Here is a 21,104-nt window from a genome sequence, read left to right on the forward strand (position 1 = left end):
AAATATCAAAGGTTTACACCATCAGATGGAAAAAATATAGGTATTAGATAATCAGAGTTTGTTATAAAGACTCAATTCCTTTACATTTATTCTTATTTTTCTGAAAGTTAACTATACATTTCTGAGGAATAAAGAGTCTTTAACACAAACTCCAATTCTCTAATCGCTGCATCTTTGCAACCTAATGTCGTAGACCTTTGATATTTCAAACTATGAATTCTGCTAAATCAAATATTAAGTTTAAAATATCAGGTTGAAAAGAGAAAAAAATAAGAAAATTTGAGTTTGAGGCAAAAAATGGATTCTAATTTTTCTGAGAACCAATAATACATTTCTAATTTGAAGAGTTATAAATATTTTTCAATGTTTGTATCTATAGATCTATATATCAATCCATGGATAAAATATAAAAGATTAATAAAGTATCATTCCAACATAATTATAATAGATAACAAATTTGTTCATTTATTTTTAAATAATCAACAATATAAACAAAAGATATGTTTATGTAACCTCCCGTTATCCGATATCTGGGTAAAATGTAAAAAAGTACATTTAGAAACACACGGAAGAGCTGGAATTACTAAATCCTCTCTTTACTATTTATCTTTTCTTTGTCGAGATACAGAGAAAATTTGACCCAGACACATATTTTGAAAAAATAAAATACATATAAAGCAAATCTTACAATTAAATACAAAAAATGTCTTTTATCACGGCTAGAATTTTGAATATATATGAAGACATTTTTTTGAATTGAATATTTACAATTTACTATTATTGAAACCTTGAATCCGAATCCAACCTCCTGTCAGACACTTCTCCCCTGTCTCCTGAACCTGGCAGGAGAAGAGAACTTTGTCTGCGTCCTTCCACATCTCTGTAATCACAGTTTGTCCTGGAAGAACGGGTTTAGAAAACCTTGCCTTGATCTCTCTCACAGCTCCAGGATCGCCAGCACAGAACCCGTCTATCACATGTCGCACAGCGATCCCGTAGGTGCAGAGACCGTGAAGGATTGGAGACGAGAATCCTCCTATAGCAGAGAATGCAGGATCTATGTGGAGAGGGTTCAGGTCACCAGACAGACGATACAGAGCAGCTTGATCAACGGTGGTTTTGTGTTTTAGGGTTTTATCTGGAGAGCGGGATGGAGGAGTTGAAACCGGAGTCAGGTGTTTGGAATTCCTTGGACCATTAAACCCTCCGCTTCCTTTTACAAAGATTGAGTTCTGATTTCGCATGAGAAGCTCGTTATTCTCATCCCTTGTTTCTACTTCTATAAGCAGAACCATACCTGATCCCTTGTCCAACACATCCTGAATCCGGAATATGTTTTCAAGTCGTCCTGAGGTTGGGATTGGTTTTAAAATCTCCATGTACTGTTCTCCGTGCAGAACGTTTGCAAGATGAAAATCTAATCCTGGAATATTTCCCGACACAAGATCTTCTAGTCCGCTCATAGCAGGGATAACTCCGAAGGTTGGCAAAGCAGAGAACATTTCATCATTTTCATATAAATATCTTAAACCATGCTTATCCTTGGTGGATACTCCCACCCCTAGAGCGTATATTATCAAATCCTTAAAATTATATGAGAACGGAACAGGTTTAGATGTATATCCAACCGCACTTAGCGGAGAAACTTCGTCAGAGCTGTGCCCAGGATCAGAACTCATAGATTCTTGAATCCTGGCAACAACATCCATAGTAGCCCCTTGTGTTGAATCCGGATACTCATGCTCCGACATATCAATAACCTTCTCCCATCCATCCTTCACGTTCTCTAGTGAAACCATCTTAGTTCTCTGATCAGTTAGAACTATTCCTTTACTTCTCTGCCACCTGTATCTACCTGCCCAACCTCCTGCTGCCTCAACTATACTTCCATTCTCCTCACAATCCTCATGACAGAGCCAAGCCACAATAGGAGCAATATGATCCGGAGACAATGCATCAAAAACCTCCGGAGGAAGGATATCCTGGGTTAGTCTAGAGGCTGCCATGGGAATTATTACATTTGAATGAATACCGAACCTTGCTCCTTCCTCTGCTAAAGTATTGGATAACCCAACCAAACCAAGTTTAGCTGCGCTGTAGTTTGCCTGACCAAAGTTACCAAAGATCCCCGCAACTGATGATGTCATGATAATTCGACCAAAGTTGATTTTCTTCATATGTGGCCAGGCTGCCTGAGAAACTTTAAAAGCTCCCCGTAGATGAACCCTATGGACCAGATCCCAATCTTGCTCCGACAACCTTGCAAAGGATTTATCCCTGAGAATACCCGCGTTGTTGATAACAATATCTATCCGTCCGTACACGTTGAGCGCGGATTGAACCAATTTCTCCCCCTCCTCTACACTATCGTAGTTAGGTACAGCTTCTCCTCCTGATGCTCTGATCTCCTGGACAACAAGATCAGCTGCTCTACTATCTCCTCCACCTCCTGATCTAAACATATAGCACCTGATAGGGGAGGCTATGGAGAGTACTCTAAACTCCAAAAGAAGTAAATACTCGACACCTATTCTAATTTTCAAGTATCTATATCTTTGCAACATGATGTCGGAGACAATTGATATTTCAAACTATGAATTTTTGTTTGATCCATCTAAGTTTAGAATACAAAAGATCTACACCATCAGAAGTCAGAGCTTCTGATGGTATAACTCAGATTCTCGTATTGAAACATTAATCTCCATATAATACAGAGTCTACGGATTGATTTAATTCCTCTTCTAAATCCCGTGGAAGTCATACCCCTACCCTGCATGGATAACTTGAATTGAGTGATCAAGCATTAGTCCTCAAATTGGAAACTCCGCACAAAAGTTTCGATATCACTATATAGGTTGCAAAAATATTGATGGAAAAATTAGAATGTGTCTCATAGGTGTTATGTTTAGTTTAAACTAAAGAATGAGGAAAGCAAATTCGAATTCGATTGGTTGCTTAAAAAAATTTAAAACATATTTCTGCATATCAATAGTTCTTCAGGCAAAAGAACTTAGAATTTGCGATTTTTTTAAAGATTTACCTAAAATAAAATGCATTAGTTTAATTGAAGGGAAGATAGTTAACTTTTTTTGTCCTTTACCTTATTTACCCCTTAAAAAAGTGCCAACGCTCATGAAAAACAAAGATTTAGTAAAATTTTCATTTTACTTTCTTCTAAATCCACCCCTTTTCTATTCTTCACAGAAACAATCAAAGAACATTTATATAAAGGTCTTACTTTGATCCTCCAAGATCATTAACGACGACCTTAGCTCCTCGTTGAGCCAACAACAGTGCATATGATCTTCCCAAACCTAATATACACATCATCATAAACATCATAGTAATTATCATTATTTTTACTCTCATTACTTATATCATTATTCAACATTTATAATTACTGATGAAGATATTTAATGGCAAAACAATGGTAAAAATAATTGTATAAATCTGTATAAATTTTAATTGAAATCTTTTATATTATCTTTACCTTCCCGTCCCCCTCCTATAAATTTTGTACATGACCATTTATTTTTCAGCAAATTTATTATTATTGGGTTTTTTCTTGTATATCATTTGTTTCCAGCAATCATAGCTGTATCAAAAAAACGTTTGACATTTTTTTATGGTTAAAAGCAAGATCAAGAAGAAAATTACTGGCGACCATATAAGATGTCTACCTCCTCCTGCCCCTGTGACCAGAGCAACCCTTCCATCAAACCTGACCGACATCCTTTTCTCTAAAAAGCTGAGGTCAAATAAATTTAAAGAATTGGGAGGTAAATATTTAGCCTTTAATTTTTGCTCTTTCTAGAAAAAAATGAGTATGACCCTCTAATTTAAAAAAAAGATTCAAAGCAATTCCTTTTCTTATAACGTGTTATATGTTTTAGACTGTCTGTGAACATTTTATGTTTTAGAGGCTGATAAAGGTTTAAATGTTAGAAATTTTTCTTTTAATATTTGTTTCATAAACTTATATAAAGACAAACTAATTTGTAATTTAAAACAATATGTTTTAGGTTATGATATATATAAAATGTTTGACGCCATATATAATGTATATCTTATTCGTTTTTTTTTAAATATTCATCTAATTTACGTCTTTTGAGAAGATCGTCATTAGTTTAATGGAACTCTAGATCCCTCAATTAATTTTAATGAATGATGAAATATTTCAAGAAAATTTGACTTCCTAATGTAGGATAAGAAATAAAAATACATTGCCTCGGGATAAACAAAATATATTATTTGTCGAAACTACGGTAAAATAAAGTACAGTCGTTGCCATAAATATCAATACAATGAATACGACTTTAGATTTCAATTTTTGAAGCAGCAAGGATACACATGAACATGGAAACAAAGAGAAACTACCAAACAGCTGTTCTTTGTTTTCATGTATTTATGCTGGAAATTAATTAGAAAAATGCTCTCCGTTATATTGATATAAACGCCGACCTCTGTAGTAAATTCGAACCTGATGCGTCTTGAATAATTTCTCTGTATTTCTCTGGGTACTTGTAAGGTTTGTAAATAAACCTATCTCCTCCTTGTCCTATAGTAAGAAATCAAAATTAAAATAATATTTCCTAATATCCTGTTTTTCATATCATAAATAGGCAATATATTTTCAAAGGTTGAAGCTTTTGTTTGAATTATATAGCGCTAATCTTCAATGCTTGAACTTAATACCAACAGCCAAAAGCTAATGATTTGATGCGATTAAGCGCTTAATCCTTACGGAATAACAGCTGACTTTCATTTTTCCGATCTCCCGTTGTACGAAACTGAGAGAAGAGTTTTTATTGTAACTGAATAATTGAATCATCAAAAACATCCAAAAGAGATTAGCTGAATACATTTGATTTGATGGTTTGATTAAAAATACCTAAAACCTAAAATAGTATAAAGTTTGTTTTATGATTTTATGTTGACTTTATCCTAAGTTGCTTGGACGGCAACAAAGAAATGTGGTGGCATATCTTTCTTTACGTTTTAATCAAAGATATGCTCTGCACAGGTCGATGTTGATAAGTATACAGGGGACGTTTTCCTTTAATCAGTTCCCGGATAAGATTTTATCAATTCTGTTACAAAAATATTTTGTGTTTTTTGGGGAGTAACAATCATACTGATTTTGAGACAGGGAATTTTTCTTGAGACTCAGTAAAGGTTAAAATATCGATTTCGATATCGATATCCGCAATGGATTACTTATATCTAACTCTTGTTTTTAGATCTATGCAATCTGCAGATGGTATTTGATCTAGCAGAATTATCAGATTGAATTATATATCAAAGGTCTACGACATTAGGAAGCAAAGATATGAGAATGAGACATGTATATCTTGTGGACAGGAATCAGTCACTGAAAAGGTAGGAATAAACATGGAACACGGAGTTTTGTGCACGCTACTTCTAAATATACTTTATTCAGAAGGTTCAAAAAAGTGGATATAGCAAGTTTTGTTTTGTTTACACTATCGAAGGTGCATTACATAAAAATCTGAGCCGTAAAAAAACACCACAGTTAACTGTAAAAACTGGTTTCATTCCATACCTTTCAAATCTCTTATTTCAATGAAAAAATCCAACCTGAATGTATTGAAGAAACTAGATGATTTTTAAAAGGACTTGTTCTACAAAGAAATAGTCTTGATTCTTGATAAAACTGCTTGTCAATGCCTGATCCTTGACCGACAGTGCCTGATCCTTGCTGGAACTGCCTGACAGTGCCTGAAAATCTGTGTAACTGCCTGATTGAAGGCATTTATCTTGAATAAAATGTTTACTGAGTAAAGATAAGAGATACAGAGACTAAAGACATTCATAACACAGGCAGTAGGACCTTAAACCTGAATTTCAGATCATAGATACATGATAGATAGATAGATAGATAGATAGATAAATAGAATAAAGATAGATAGATATTGAAGTCTAAGAGTTCTACGAAATGTGTGATTGGTTTACTCTAAACTATTCTATATATCCTAAATAAAATAACTATCCCCATATTCAATTTTTTCATTCTCAAAGGGAGTGTTCGCGAAAAATGAAAAGGGGTATATATTTACGTGGAAAAATTATCGATTGTGATTGCTACTAATCTTACTTCTATCTGTTGCGTCTATAAGGACTCATACCGAAGAACGACTCGTCCACACAATTTTAGAAAGTTGCAACATTCACTCGGATCGGAAAAAAAAGTAAATTTTATTCCAAAGAAATCATTTGTTTCCAGCAATCATAGCTGTATCAAAAAAACGTTTGACATTTTTTTATGGTTAAAAGCAAGTTCAAGAAGAAAATTACTGGAGTCCATATAAGCTGCTTCTGAAAAAATACTATGTCCTTTGCTCTGTAATACTAACTTTTTCGTAATACATAATTTATATAATCGTTTCTATCATTAAATGACAATTTTTTATCTTGTTTAAAATTTAAAAAATGGCCTAAAAGAAATAACTCAGTGTATTTTTTTACGTCAATATTAATGCTTTAGCGCAAACTACATTTCTAGTCTAGCAGTATTTATCTTTTCTGATCTTCTACAGGATTGTTTGTGCTGTAAACTTTATATTTCATGATATAGTGAGAAATAGTTGAACTACGTACCGCTATATGGTTTAACCAATTCACTTGTGCCATCAACCTGAAAAAAGGTTTAATTTGGTTTACACAGTTCAACAGCTTCTCCTATTCATTAAAAGAACTAAATTCTTGCCACAAACTCAACATTATAAAATTCCTAAATCTTTGCAACCTGATGGTGTAAACTTTAGGTATTTTTAATATCTATGATATAAGTTGCAAGGATAAAGTGATTGAATAATCAGAGTTTGTGGCAAGAACTCAGTACCTTGTACTGTATAAATAAAACAAGTTGGAAAATTAAGAACGAAGGAAACAAATTGTAAAAATATGAAGATGCCCCCTCCATGCATCTGACCAAGACAAGGAAACACTGAGTATATAATGACAGGAAATGATGTTTTCCTTCCTAAAACAAACGTACATTTTCTTCTCTCAACTGAGAAAATAAGAAAAACCATTCACCCGAATCTTCATGTATCAATACTTGCAGAGTCAGCTTAAATCTTGCTACATTCAATATACTGCAGAGAACACAGTTCATCCTTCATCCATATCTATTATAAACCCTTCCTATACCTCACAGATAGATATAGTTCATCCTTCATCCATATATATTATATACCCTTCCTATCTCACAGATTGCAGAGATAATAGTTCATCTTTCATCCACATCGAGATATTAGTAATAGAGGGGGCATCTGGAATTTTAGACTTCTTGTTGTACAGCCACTGTACACAATGACCCGATCAGAAATTCTACCTGGGGGGATCATAATTCGTAGATCAGTGTTCTAAGACATTATTGTTTGAAAGTGAAGCCTACAATATTCAAGCAAAGAAAATAAGCCCATATGATTTTTGTATAAAAATGAGACATGACAAATAGAGAAAAAAATAAAATCCTTCTCCTTAATAACATCTTGTTTCTTATCAAATTCTTTACTTCTGAAATCTACATTGTGCATTAACTCTTAGGAATATAGGTTTCTGACTTTTAGAATGAAAAGCAATTCTGAACTAATAATAGATCTAAATTAGGTTAGACTTAATTTTAAAGTTACTAGGCTTTTAGGGCGCTTCGCGCCCATCTTCTATTTAAATTGTGAACATGTTCTTTCTGTTGAGTGCAGTAGGAGCTTCAAATTTTTTTGAGAAGTTCATATTTGTGCATTGCTTCATGATTGGCATTCTTCAGAATTTCTGGATGTTGGGTTGTGAGAGTAGATATCACTTTAACACATAAATAATGAAGAATGTTTTTATTGTAAAAAAGATTATGATTATTTCTGGTTTCCCTTATTTTTTTCTCTCTTATTTCACAAACTTTTACTAAATCTTTCGACGGATAAATAAGTCCACCTCGAAAAGCTGTTCTTTGCTTAGATTCTCTCTTTGGTATGAAAGGTCATGCCTTGCGACCTGTAATGAGTTGTTCACACAACCCATTTTAAATATAGAGGGAACTGCACCATTTCTGAGTATTTTGCTATCTCTGTTTCTTTAACAATTTTTGTCAAAATGTTCACTGCATATAAAAATTGGGTGTTTTGTCTTCCAGATAACTTGTTCTATCCACTCTTTTCGTATGTTATGAAAAATTTCTGAACCCGAAACATCGTTGTTTACACAATTTTTGACACTACAATATCTCATTGTTGAAAAATATTAAAATTAACTGTTCACACAATACCGTACAAATAGATGTACTTAGGATTAAACCCACTGTACTCTATGATACCAACTCAGTCATAAGGAAACATTTTTCGACAAAATTCACTGTACAGTATAAACCTAGCCAGGCAAAATTAGGAGAGTTATGCCCGCCCCCTGTTCATCCATATATATTATATACCAGCTTCCTATACCTCACAGATAGTGTAGTTCATCCTTCATCCATATATATTATATACCCTTCCTATACCTCACAGATAGATATAGTTAAAAGTTGAAAACTTAAATATAAATAAATCTTTCAATGTTTTAATTATCCTGCGATAAATCTTAGGCCGGGTCAAGAGTCCCTTAATAGCACTCTTAACTAATCCTGGTTGGTAGGATCATCTACCCTACGCGTTCATAAGTTGTGCTAATACCGGAATTGCGGGGTTCATGGCCGCATGGCCCCCCCTCCCTCTTCCTGGTCCTTATTGGTAGTTGTGAAGTAAAGTGCTTTCTAAATTTTTGTTATAGGCTTTCTCATTGGTTGCAGAGAGGAGAAGGGAATCCTACGGACAAATGAGAATCCAGCTTTCATTAGCGGCATCATGCTCATAATTAGGTCGCCATATTGGAGAAACCTGCCGGAGGAAAACAACACAAATTTTTCACGTCAATTTAAACAAATTTAGAAGGTATGTTTTGATCCAATATTAAGTTAAGATTAGAGATAACTAAAGTTGTAGGGTCTGTCCTAGAGAACGATTTTTAAACCCTTCCCGTCCCCCTCCTATAAATTTTGTACATGATTTTTTGTTATTTAGGGTTAGGTTAGGTTAAGATACTTTCTGGGCCGAGCGCTGCGGCTAGGATGGGCTAGGGGGACGAGCGCTGCGGCCACGGGTTAGGGCTATCACACTTATCTCATCTGAAACTGAAGAACTGATGAACATAGTAAAATTGGCAATTTCTAGAGAACGACTTTTGGACCCCCTCCCTTCAATCAATTTTGTACATTTAAATGGTCATTTACATGGTTTAAATGTATAAATGGTCATGTGGCCGCAGCGCCCGGCCCCCTTGTCTGTCGTAGCCGCGGCGCTCGGCCCCCTAGCCTGTCCTAACCGCAGCGCTCGCCCTCTAGCCTATCCTAGTCGCAGCGCTCGCCCCCTAGCCTGTCCTAGCCGCAGGAAGGGGGGACATTAAACGTTTCCATGATGTATAATTAGTGAGTTTGAGCGCAAAGTCGACGTTCAAAATCATGAATTTGGGTGGGTACGTCTTCAGAATCGTTTTTTTTAAGTTATAAAATAACGACGACAAAAAAAACATCATTAAATTGAATTTCTTATTTTTTGTGAATTTGTTCGCAGATTTCTTCAAATTCTTAAAATGTCGTCTTTAATTAATAAAAATTCTAGAAAGTCTGCAGGAAATCTTTAAATCTTTGTGATCAGAGAGATTATAGAAACTAATAGTTGTATAAGATTACTTATTTTCGAAGATAAGAGTTAATTTCTATTTTTTCAATCTGTTCCTTAACAACCAATTAGTTTACGGTATAATTTTGTTTACAATTTTGTCGTCGTTATTTATTAATTAAAAAAAACAATTCTGAAAACGTATGCACCCAAAAGTACGATTTTTAAACGTCGACTTTGCGCTCAAACTCAGGATTTACAGATCTTTAAAAAGTTTTATATGTCTCAAATGAATCCTGAAGAATTTGTCCACAACACTGCATACTCAGTTTAACTACCTTACAAAGTCGGTCTGTCCCTTTAACCACGTCGACGTTCAAAATCATGAATTTGGAGGGGTGCATTTCCAGAATCAGTTTTTTTAATTATAAAAAACGACGACATATTTCCTAAAAGAACTTTTGTCAATAAATCAAAGTTAGACTTAATTTTTCCTTTTTTCATCATTATATTGAATTTCTTATTTTCTATGAATTTGTTCGCAGATTCTTTAAATTCTTCAAATAACGTCTTTTTAATAAAAATTCCAGAAAATCTGAAGAAAATTTTTGTGATTAAAGAGTGATTATAGAAAGAAACTAATAATTGAATAAGATTACTTAATTTCGAAGATAAGAGTTAATTTTATTTTCTCAATCTGTTCCTTAACAACTAATTAGTTAACTGTAGAATTTGGTTACTTTTTTGTCGTCGTTATTTAACAATTTAAAAAAAAAAAAATTCTGAAAACATATCCACCCAAAAGTACGATTTTGAACGTCGACTTTGCGCTCAAATTCAGGACTTACAGATCTATATTTATAAGATTTATATGTCTCGAATGAATCCTAAAGAATTTGTCCCACTGCATACTCAAACTACCTTACATAGCCTGTCTGTCCCTTTGAGTTCACTAAAAAAAAGTTGAATTGAGTTCACAGAATTTCATTTTAAAAATTTGTTTACTATTTCTAGTATAAATTATCTAAAGTATCTTTGTTAAATCAATGTAACATATTGAAAGTAGAAGTTGAACTAAAATTATTTTATGTTAAGAAAATGTCTGAAACTGCTCCGGAAAAGATGAAGGTGACTGACCTGCGCAGTGCCCTGCAGGAGAGAGGATTGGACACAAAGGGAACTAAACCCGTCCTAGTTGCCAGACTCCAGGAGGCTCTAGATAAAGAGAAACCTGTTGAAGAATCAGCAGAGCTTACTGAGGCCGAGGCAGGTGCAGGAGGAGATGCTGAACCTATGGAGGAAGGAGATAAACCTAAAGTTGAAGAAGTTAAACCCGAAGCTGAAGTTAAACCCGAAACTAAGAAGGAAGATGTTAAGGGTGTGAAGAGAAAGGTTGAAGAGGAACCTTTCGAGGTCAAAGAGAATGAACCTGAGATTGCTGATGATCTTGTTTGCTTGGATTGGTACAACTCCGACCTGAGTTTGAAGATAAGCGAGGATCTGTTCACCGCGCTTCCATTTATCCGTGATGGTTGGTCCTACTGCTACGCTGGAGCTAGAGCTACACATGGGTTTCAAACCGGTAAAATCTGGTATGAGGTGAAGTACATCGACAATATGGATGCTAAGGTTGAGAAGGAAGCTTCAACATTTGATCTCAGGGTTGGATGGAGCACTAATGACGCTGATCTGATGCTTGGAGATGCTCCTAATACTTGGTGCTATTCTAGCTGTCAGGGCAACATGGCCTCTGCTAGTAAGTTTGAGGATTATGGAGAGAAATATGGAAGAAACGACGTAATCGGAGCCTTCCTCGATATCGGAGAGGACGAGATTAGTATGACATTCACCAAGAACGGTGAGGACCAAGGTGATGCTTATCAGATACCTAGATCTGAACTGGTAGAAGGACAATCTTTCTTTCCTCATATCCTAACCAGGAACGTCAAGTTCCAAGTCAACTTCGGGGTTGATAAGAAAGGAGAAGATGTTGAGAACTGGAAAGAGAAGCTTGAAGGGGAATACATCAAGGCTGGAAAGGCGGAGAATAAGATCCGTGGAACTGCTAGAATTGAGAAGAGGGAAGACTGTGAGATGATCATGATGGTCGGACTACCCGGAGCCGGTAAAACTCACTGGGTTGAGAATCATGTGAAGGAGAACCCGGATAAGAATTATAATGTTATCAGCACCAACGAGATGTTTAGGAAAATGACGGTAAGTTAAATTAATTCATAATGTGTCTAGGAATAAATATTGAAAGGTGGGGGAGGGTTAATTATTAAGAAAATTTATATCCCTTTAACGAACAAGAAGATGTAATTATTAAGAAAATAAATATCCCTTTTAATGAGCAAGAAGACTTTTTAGACTAATTAAACATTCGCCTCTGTTAAAAAAAAAATAGAAAAATATGTTAGGATTTTTTGTAATGGGAGTATAAAAGGGGTTTGTGTAGAAGAACTTATTAAAAAAGAAGTTGTATATTACCACGTTTATTCAATTCTCAAATACACACCTATGTCGCCGACCAACTATTTTTATCTTGTCATTCGTGACTTTATCTGTTTTGTGCAAAGTTATATATTTTCTAAAAAATCATTTCCTCTCCCACTTTTTTTAGAAAATCCTTTTTTCAGAATTTGTATGTGTTTGATCGCAAAAATTTCCTAAAGGTTTTTTTCACTGAATTGGGAAAAATGATTTTTTGAGTTAAAAGTATTAAAAAGAATTAAAATAAACTTACCTTCCTATGAAAAATGTAAACTCTGTTCAGGTTAAAGGAGAGCTGAGAAAGAAGGTTCATATTGGAAAATGGGATCTAGTTATCCAGAAAGCCACCAGATCTCTGCAGGAACTGATCAGAACTGCATCTGCACGCAGGCGTAACATAATCATCGATCAGGTAGGATATAGTTTTGAGCCTCGAATATAGCCCCCTCATTCTCAAGTTGTCCATCAAAGTTTTTTTGCTGAATTGAATTTATCTTTTATTGTTTGGTTCATTGGGACACTTAATCATTTGGTTTGTGCTTTCAAGCACGGTGGTATAGCTTCAAGTCAACGTTTAACTCAAGCACGGTGGTATAGGTTCAAGTCAACTTTAACTCAAGCACGGCAGTGTAGCCTCAAATAAGTTGGTCTAGCCCCGAATAGGATGGTGTAGCCCCTAGGTTTAACACCGTTTTAGTCCGAAATATTCAAAATTATGTTTTAATGTTAATTGAATATTAAAATTCTGAAAAATTCTTCATATCCTAACATCAAAAGTTTTGATGATTAATAGCTGATAAATAGTCTGTAAAAAATTTATTTAAAATATCATGAGTAAAATTTATTATATAAAGAATATGTTATACCCTTCTCTTTGGGACAAAAGAACCTGTTTCTAGAAGAACAGAAAGTTTTCTCAAGTTCTCAGTGCATAAACAATTGAATGTGAAACTTAACAGTTTTGATAAGAAGTGGTGAGATACTGCTATGTCATTTAAAGCTCAAAACATAAAGCTTTTTGACAACACCAAATATTTGTAACAAGGAGTAACAACTCCAAATTAAACTGTTACATCCGCAAGTACTCCCATAGTACTCAACCATCCATCCTAGTGATCACAGGAAACTATTTTCTTCTATTAAAAGTTGTAATAACTCCCAAGTATAACCACAAGTACTCCACCAGCCACAAGTTAATCAACCAGTTAATTATTGTTACTCTTAATTTTGATTTCCAAAGACCATACAAATAATCTTCCAAAAAATATAACTATTTCTGAGATTATTTAAGCTGGGTTCTTTACTCTCTTCTAAAGTTTGGTTATCAGAATACAAGGAGCTCATGCAAAACCCAGTCTTAAAATTCATCTCAAAGGTCAGGTCAAAATTATTTTAGTTGTTAAATAAAATAATAGTTTACAATTGATCTGAAATATTCTCTATTTAGTTTATTTTTTTGTAAAGATAACTCAGTTTTAACTTATATTGTCGAGTGGTTACTTCTCATGCAGTTTAAACTTTTTGAAGTTGCATATATCCTGTGACATGAAAACATGTTCTTATCTCAAGAACACCGCATCTTCGATGTGCTTCGACCAATAAGACTCATATAATCGTCATTATTGACAAACAATAAAGAAATGAGTTCAGCACACAGTCACACGGCTCTTGAGTTTTTTACTCAACTTCTTATCAGGTCACATCTAATATAGATGAGTATTTTTAGAATTCTACTTATTTCACATCCCATTAATTTTTCTTTATTGGTTTTAACAAATTTGGCCCTGTCCTGTCGAACTTCTGAACATAGCAACCTCCCTTGATTTTACTGTTCCCGGTTAAGTTAAAATAGGATAATAATCACGGGAGGTTGCTATTGTGCAGACTGCACATTTATTAAAAATAACTTAATTTTTTTCTCGTGGATTTTCCTCATAATGAAGGTAAGTATAAAAGCTCTTTTTGGCAAAGGTTAAATTTTATGATTAGACGGCGCTTCACGGTGTTTAGTTAGGAAGACAATAGTCTGTAACTATTCTGTTTTGTTTCCGTAATAAATCCAGAGGGGAAACTCGCGTGAACGGTTAAGATCGTTGCCTTGAAAGAAGTGGGGTTTGTGATCAATTCTGGAATTGGTCATAAATACTTTGACATGGAGCATTTACAAGTTAAGTGAACGGAAGTGTGGAGAGGGGGGAGGAGTCTGTTTTGAGAACCGATTAGATCGTGACTTGTAAGATACGGTTTGAGTGAATTGAAATAAAGTTGATCCAGTATCCTTTAACAGAATCATATCTTATGTGGAATAGGAAAGATCAAAATAGGATTTCAAAATAAAATTAGGAATTACTACGCGTTATTCCAGACTTGCTTTGAAGGGATAAGTACAAAGGCTACGATTTCATTCAGAGTTGAAAAAAATCTGTTGAAAAAGTGATTTTATGTTTAAGAAGACAAGAACTTTCAAACAATAATTCAAAACCTTCTTATATGGATTTGTAAAGACAACATCGGCATGTTATCCAGTACTATTTATTCAAAATACATTCCATATAACTGGTACAACATTATAAAATATTGTGAAATTTTACCGAAATCTTTGAAACAAGTTGTTAATGATTGTTGTTTATAAACAAACGTAAGCCATAGATGATAATGTGAACAAGCAAAATGGAGCCTTTACATTTTTTTAAATAAAACCTGGCACATACATTATATGAATGGCTTCATCTGAATCGTTTGATGTAACTATGTCTAGCCCCAAGAATTGTAATCGCCGAGCAATTTGTCACCCATATAGTTGGTTCATCATTTATTGATGTATCTTAAATTGTTTAAATTTTACAACAGTGTGAGGATCGTCAGCTCTAGAACCTGTCCAGAAGTGAATAAACGGACCATTAGTGAAAACAAATTATAAATGGCAAGATATCTCGAAATTGCTATTTTCTTATATAAAGAAAGCTCAGTTATCCACTGAACTTGAGAGACTCAAAAAAATTTATTTTAAAGCTACCTTTTACAACCTCAGTTATCCACTGAACTTGAGAGACTCAAAAAAAAGTTTTTTATAAAGCTACCTTCTAGTAAATCTCAGCAGGATGGCAAACTTCCTCGAAATTGCCATTTTCCTATCTTAAAAAAAGCTCAGTTATCCACTGAACTTGAGAGACTCAAAAAAAGTTTATTATAAAGCTTCCTTCTAGTAAATCTCAGCAGGATGGCAAACTTCCTCGAAATTGCCATTTTCCTATTTAAAGAAAGCTCCGTTATCCACTGAACTTGAGACTCAAAAAAAAATTTATTATAAAGCTACCTTTTACAACCTCAGTTATCCACTGAACTTGAGAGACTTTAAAAAAGTTTATTACAAAGCTACCTTCTAGCAAATCTCAGCAGGATGGCAAACTTCCTCGAAATTGCCATTTTCTTATATAAAGAAAGCTCAGTTATCCACTGAACTTGGGAGACTCAAAAAATTATTATAGAGCTACCTTCTAGTAAATCAACTCAAAGAAAAGAATTTAACTGGAAAAGTTAAAACCGTGTTAAAAGCAGTTAATGCGAGAAAAAACTGTATTGTGTACAGTGTTTAATCTTGCCCTAGATGTAATAGTAATTTTTAATTTGTTTAAGTTTTATAAATGCTCTTAAATGAGATCAATGATTTCATGATTGTACTCTCTCCAAACCAACTTATCACTGGTTTTAAACAACTGTCATTTTCGTCATAATATATTTCGTTGTAAATCTATAGATGGCTAATAAATATCTCTTTAAGAAGTGAATCAAGCGTAAATTAGCTTGGTCGTTCTTAAATGAGATAAAATATACATCTCAGCAGGAGCCACTTTGCTCTGTTGAATTTAGTCGTTGAGTTGAGAATTATAATATTTCTAGACAAACGTTTTCCCGAACGCTCAGAGCCGGAAAGCTCGACCCTTCGAGGGTTTCCAGCGTCGGTGCGTGGTAGTAGTTCCAACTGACGAGCAGTATAAGGAGAGGGTTAAGAGTCAGGATGTTGCGGGAAACAAGGATATACCTGACGAAGCAATCATGGAGATGAAAGGTAGCCCCAGCCATCAGCGTAGAAACGAAGAAACTCATCTTAAATACATGGGTATATATTTTACAAAAAGTTTTGTCCCTTTGGTTTATTTTAAATTTAAGTTCAAAGAAAAAAGTATTCTGTAAAATATATACCCTTGGAAAATATTCAGATTATTGTTTTAAAAAGATTTTTTTTTATTTAAAAATTATTTCTCCAAAATATTTATTTAAGTCTGAATATTTTCCTGAAGTTTATTGTTTTAGACCTAACCTGTTGTTATAATGTTTAGCAAACTTCGAGTTGCCGGCGGAGGAGGGTTCTCCCTTCAACGAGATCCTCTTCGTAGAACTCGACAGGGAGAAGGCTAAGGAGGTTGTTGATCTTTATAACAAGGTAGGATTATGGCTTAGAATCTCATACGCTTGGAACAGAATTCCAACCGGAGCCAATTTTGGTCAGACTGACCAGTGGTTAAGATCCGAATACATCGGATTCGCAAAATTTTGACTTCCTTGATCCGAATCCACGCGACAGAACACTTACCATATATTCAACCAAAAAAAACTGCTCTCAAAACCTAAATCTGCACTGTAAAAATGAGATTATTAAGCATTTTTTATTATTACTACTGTTAGCAGCATTGCCCCCCCCCCCAAATTTTATATTCCATTTTATTCATTCAAAAAATTTGGTGTTGATATTTGGTTCTTAGATCTTTAAAGGGACCGTTCCCTTAATTGGGTAATTTCAGGGTAAACTAAACAGCCTATTATTCGCTGTTGATTGGTAATAGTCTTACTTTTCAAAGACAACTGTGGCCGGAGAAAAAGCCGATTTTTCGTTCAGAATCTGAGCGCAAAGGGACGGTCCCTCTCTATAGACACTATTTGATGTTTTTTTTCAGTATTTGTGGATCAAAATAAATTTCGAATATAAAATTAAACCGTTGTATCAATTTTTTTGTTTTTTAACTTTCTATTTCTAAAATATCACTATTTTATTGCATTAAAAATTGTGTATTGCCTGTGTAAAAAGCTGAATTGAACGCGGCACGAAAAATGAAAAGTTGCGCACATACGGGAACAAAATAGACAGGAGGGGGGGGGTACAAAAATCGTATACTAAAAAAATACATTCATTTTGAATTTCTCGGACTGCGACTGCAGCTGATCGTCTTGAAGACAGGAAAGCTGACATACGTCTGACGTCCCTTTCCGCTCAAATTCTGAACGAAAAATCGGCTTTTTCTCCGGCCACAGTTGTCTTTGAAAAGTAAGACTATTACCAATCAACAGCGAATAGGCTGTTTAGTTAACCCTGAAATTACCCAAATAAGTGAACGTCCCTTTAAAAGCGTTCACATTTTAGACATTAGTGAAAACCCTAATGTTCTATTAATGTCTACTAATTCTAGGTCGCCAAAGAGAAAGGCTATGGTAAATCTGAAGGTGAAAGAAGGAGCTTCAAGAAGCCTAGACTCTCAAGAGGAGGTTCCACTCCAAGAGGATCATTCAGAGGAAACTTTAATCCGTAAGTATTATTTTACTTGCGGTTCAAAGGATCCGGATCCGCTTAATCCGCAAGATTTTTGTCTGCGTAAAATCAAAATCTGTTAAAATGTTGCCAAATATTACCAAAATGAAAAAATCCTTTTCAGGTAGAACTTTAATTTTTCTCTCCCAGATTTTCAAAAATCCGGGTTTATCTTATAAATATTTAATTAATTTCTCCAAAAAATATTGGCAATTTTGTTTGGTTCTTCTGTCTTGAATCCGTTAATCTTGAACGTCCAGTACAGTGCGAAAAATACGAGTTGAGTGAAGTAAGGTTATAAATAGATTTATTGTTTACGAGCTAGGTATAAACTGGTTTTGTGTTACACTTAACATTTTATTGTTTTGCTCACAACACTTTATACAAGAAAATATATATTTTTATCAAATCAATGACGGATTTGTTTTAAACCTTGAACCGATTTCCAGGGTTGTTTTTCTTCCATAAATAATTCCTGAACTTGATCTTCTTTCTCAATAAATAATTCAAACTTTTCTCTGATTCAAACTTAAAAATAAGATTTTAATTTCGCCTAAAAGTAATCAAGCAATTATGTCTTTCATGGCAATAAGTTTCTGTCAGATTGAATAAAGGTTTTTTTCAAATATTTTTATGTTTTTGTATAATTGCAGTCATTAATTACTCGACTCGAACTGAGAAAATTATGTATTCTATTCCGTCTGTAATGCGGATACACACCTTCTAGTATTACTTCTGCAACATTTGTAACTAAGTTGCACTAAACTTGGGCGCAGTAGAAATTTATGCAGAAGCTCATTTAGCCATGAAAACTATCAGGCCTGGATACAAGATACATTCTAGGGATGTACTTACACACACACTTTATTGGTAAAATAGCGTTGGTTACATCTCTGGATTAAGTGACAACCATTAAGCTTCAGATTAAATCAAAACGTTGTGTCTTTACATTTTTATTGGAGTTTTAATAGAGCAAGAAATCTTAAATCATTGACTCGATGTTATCAACAAATATTATAAAAAACCTAAGGTCCAACTAAAGCATTCCCAATTTATGGACTAACTCATGAATTCGGTTTTCAATAATTATAATATTTAGGCGTGGAGCTGGCTTCCGTGGTCGTGGAGGACCACCTTTCAGGGGTGGTAGAGGAATGCGAGGAGCACCTTATCCAGGATCCAGAGGAAACATGAGGAATGGGATGGGTCCCTCCCCCTGGGCAAATAAGAACCAAGGACCCCAGGGCTGGGGAACCTGGAACCAGGGAACAAACGCTGTTAATCCCATGATGGCTATGAATAATATGGGAGGCGGAATGAATGGTATGGGAGGAGGTATGAACGGCATGGGAATGAATGGTATTGGAGGAGGAATGAACAGTATGGGAGGTGGGATGAACGGTATGGGAGGAGGAATGAATGGTATGGGAATGGGAGGTGGAATGAATTCAATGGGTATGGGTGGTATGGGAGGAGGTATGGGTGGTATGGGAGGAGGTATGGGTGGTATGGGAGGTGGCATGGGCGGTATGGGAGGTGGCATGGGTGTAATGGGAGGCGGCATGGGCGGTATGGGAGGTGGAATGAGTGGCATGGGAGGAGGAATGGGTGGCATGGGAGGAGGTATGAGTGGCATGGGAATGAGCAGTGGTATGGGAAGCATGGCATCAAGATTAGGAGGTGGAATGGGAGGAGGCATGGGCAGTTCATTTTCTCAAAATAGAAACTCGCAGGTAAAGATTTTATTTCTTTAAAACTGTATTTTTTGAATAGCTTAAAATGAAACTATTAGATTAAACCTCATTCGATTAATTTTTAGCTGTAATACTACAAGCACTATTTAGGATTTATGGAAATCCTCTAAACTTTATATTTTTCAGAGTTTCGGAGGTGGAAGCTCAGGTGGATATTCCGTAACTAACAAATTCAACTCCTCAAGTCGAGGAGGCAGCAGAGGATCGCTTTCACGAGGAGGTGGAGGCAGTTCATACTCCAGGGGAGGAGGTAGTTCATACTCACCCAGGGGAGGCTCCAGAGGGTCCTTTAGAGCCGGAGGATCCAGAGGGAGACGTTGAACCGAAGAGAACAATAAACTAAAAATTTAAACTATTGTCCACGTGTATCGTACATACATGAACAATGAACATGGCGCAAGTTTCTAATCAACTCCTTCTTATCATTTTTTTGTAAATCAGAGACTAACCTTTCGCGCATTTGTAAATATATTCAGAGGAATAAATGTTTTGTCAACCATTTTTTTCAAAAAAAAATTATACTGTTTCTGGACTGGAGGAGTCTCAGCCGACTTCTTGAGTATTTTTTTTATTTACGGTTGATTAAAAGTAATTACTTCTGCGCTTTCTCATCACGTTGAGTTGACTTATTGAAACTTTTATCAAAGAACAATTAATTAGAAAGTTTGTATTCATATCTTCATGACTGAATTCAAAGGTACGGAGGTTTTTTCTAAAATATGCGGACTGCTGCTGTTGGAAATAATTTGATCAATTGTTAGTTCCCGAAATTGTATATAAAGTTGGGTGTCAAGTCCCATTCTTTTCTGTCAATCCTCAAATAATAGAGCTTGTCATATTAAACGAACCTTGCATTTTCGGCATCTTAATTTTTACACAATTTTTTTATTTTATCCTAGTGGCAGAAAACTTTTAATTTTTTGTTTAATTCTCGAACCCCGGAGTTCTAGTTTTATTCAGAATATTTTATGGTGTATGTATTTTGTCCCATCCAATCGTGAAAATTTGTGCTAAGTTATATTAAACGTATGCATAGTTGTGTGATTCCAAAATGTTCAATGATATTAAATATTTTTTTCATGATATATAAAACGCGATAGACATTTCTGCCGATCAAAATTCTCAAGATATATAGAATGAGTATTCAAAGATGTTAGTATGAGATCTATTCGGGCTCATTTCCAGATATTCCTGTAATTATTTCATTGCAGTTTAATAGGAATGTAGACGTTAATCAAGGATTTCAATTGCGCCTTCTTATACATTTTAATGAATAGCAATGTCTGATTCTCAACAATACCATTTAATTCTATCTTGTCTGTCTGGGTGTTCGTTTGTTTCTATCCAATAAACGTCAAAATGATTTAACCCATGGGACCCAAGTTTTCTGTAGTACCTCGGGTTACCGAGGTTACCCGAGGGAAGGTCTATGGATGATCGAATTTTCAATAATTTGCCTCGAACAAAATTCGATTTTTCAAAATTTCGAAAATCCGTGAAATTTTAATAAAAGCCGCAAATTTTTCGTTTTGATTTTTACTTTTTATACAAAGGGAACATTTTCACAATGGAAATAGAAGCCTAAAAGCCTAGTTTGGA

The 21,104-nt window shown here is 34.8% G+C and overlaps 2 protein-coding genes across 4 annotated transcripts; one reads left to right on the forward strand and one right to left on the reverse strand.

The window, feature by feature from the left end:
* Positions 1-445: 445 nt before the first annotated feature.
* On the reverse strand, positions 446-7,086 carry LOC111696524 (peroxisomal multifunctional enzyme type 2). Of its 2 annotated transcripts, XM_023466142.1 has the most exons (7): positions 7,060-7,086; positions 6,619-6,655; positions 5,599-5,739; positions 4,481-4,558; positions 3,681-3,740; positions 3,239-3,314; positions 446-2,454 (listed from the first exon to the last, which is right to left on the reverse strand). In XM_023466142.1, exons 1-7 carry the CDS (start codon positions 7,069-7,071, stop codon positions 765-767), a joined length of 2,094 nt encoding a protein of 697 aa, XP_023321910.1. In that variant the 5' UTR covers positions 7,072-7,086; the 3' UTR covers positions 446-764. The 2 variants fall into 2 exon arrangements, with proteins under 2 accessions (XP_023321910.1, XP_023321911.1); XM_023466143.1 differs by lacking the exons at positions 5,599-5,739; positions 6,619-6,655; positions 7,060-7,086 and having other exon boundaries at positions 3,681-3,748; positions 4,481-4,560.
* A 1,754-nt stretch (positions 7,087-8,840) lies between these two features.
* Positions 8,841-20,001, forward strand: LOC111696517 (heterogeneous nuclear ribonucleoprotein U-like protein 1). Of its 2 annotated transcripts, none has more exons than XM_023466127.1 (8): positions 8,841-8,948; positions 10,770-11,891; positions 12,451-12,579; positions 16,068-16,287; positions 16,508-16,611; positions 17,633-17,748; positions 18,851-19,484; positions 19,632-20,001. In XM_023466127.1, exons 2-8 carry the CDS (start codon positions 10,773-10,775, stop codon positions 19,824-19,826), a joined length of 2,517 nt encoding a protein of 838 aa, XP_023321895.1. In that variant the 5' UTR covers positions 8,841-8,948; positions 10,770-10,772; the 3' UTR covers positions 19,827-20,001. The 2 variants fall into 2 exon arrangements, with proteins under 2 accessions (XP_023321895.1, XP_023321896.1); XM_023466128.1 differs by having other exon boundaries at positions 16,068-16,236.
* Positions 20,002-21,104: the final 1,103 nt, after the last annotated feature.

The sequence above is a fragment of the Eurytemora carolleeae genome, unplaced genomic scaffold (assembly GCF_000591075.1).
Source record: "Eurytemora carolleeae unplaced genomic scaffold, Eaff_2.0 scaffold211, whole genome shotgun sequence".
NCBI classification, from domain to species: Eukaryota; Metazoa; Arthropoda; class Copepoda; order Calanoida; family Temoridae; genus Eurytemora; species Eurytemora carolleeae.

Coding starts and splice junctions, on each gene's coding strand:
- LOC111696524 (XM_023466142.1), bottom strand. Junction 5,740..6,618: donor ATTGGTTAAACCATATAGCG/GTACGTAGTTCA, acceptor ACAGATTTTCAG/GCACTGTCAGGCAGTTCCAG. Junction 3,315..3,680: donor GGTCACAGGGGCAGGAGGAG/GTAGACATCTTA, acceptor TGTGTATATTAG/GTTTGGGAAGATCATATGCA.
- LOC111696517 (XM_023466127.1), top strand. CDS start 10,773: ATGTCTGAAACTGCTCCGGAAAAGATGAAGGTGACTGACCTGCGCAGT. Junction 11,892..12,450: donor AGATGTTTAGGAAAATGACG/GTAAGTTAAATT, acceptor AACTCTGTTCAG/GTTAAAGGAGAGCTGAGAAA. Junction 16,612..17,632: donor TTGTTGATCTTTATAACAAG/GTAGGATTATGG, acceptor TACTAATTCTAG/GTCGCCAAAGAGAAAGGCTA.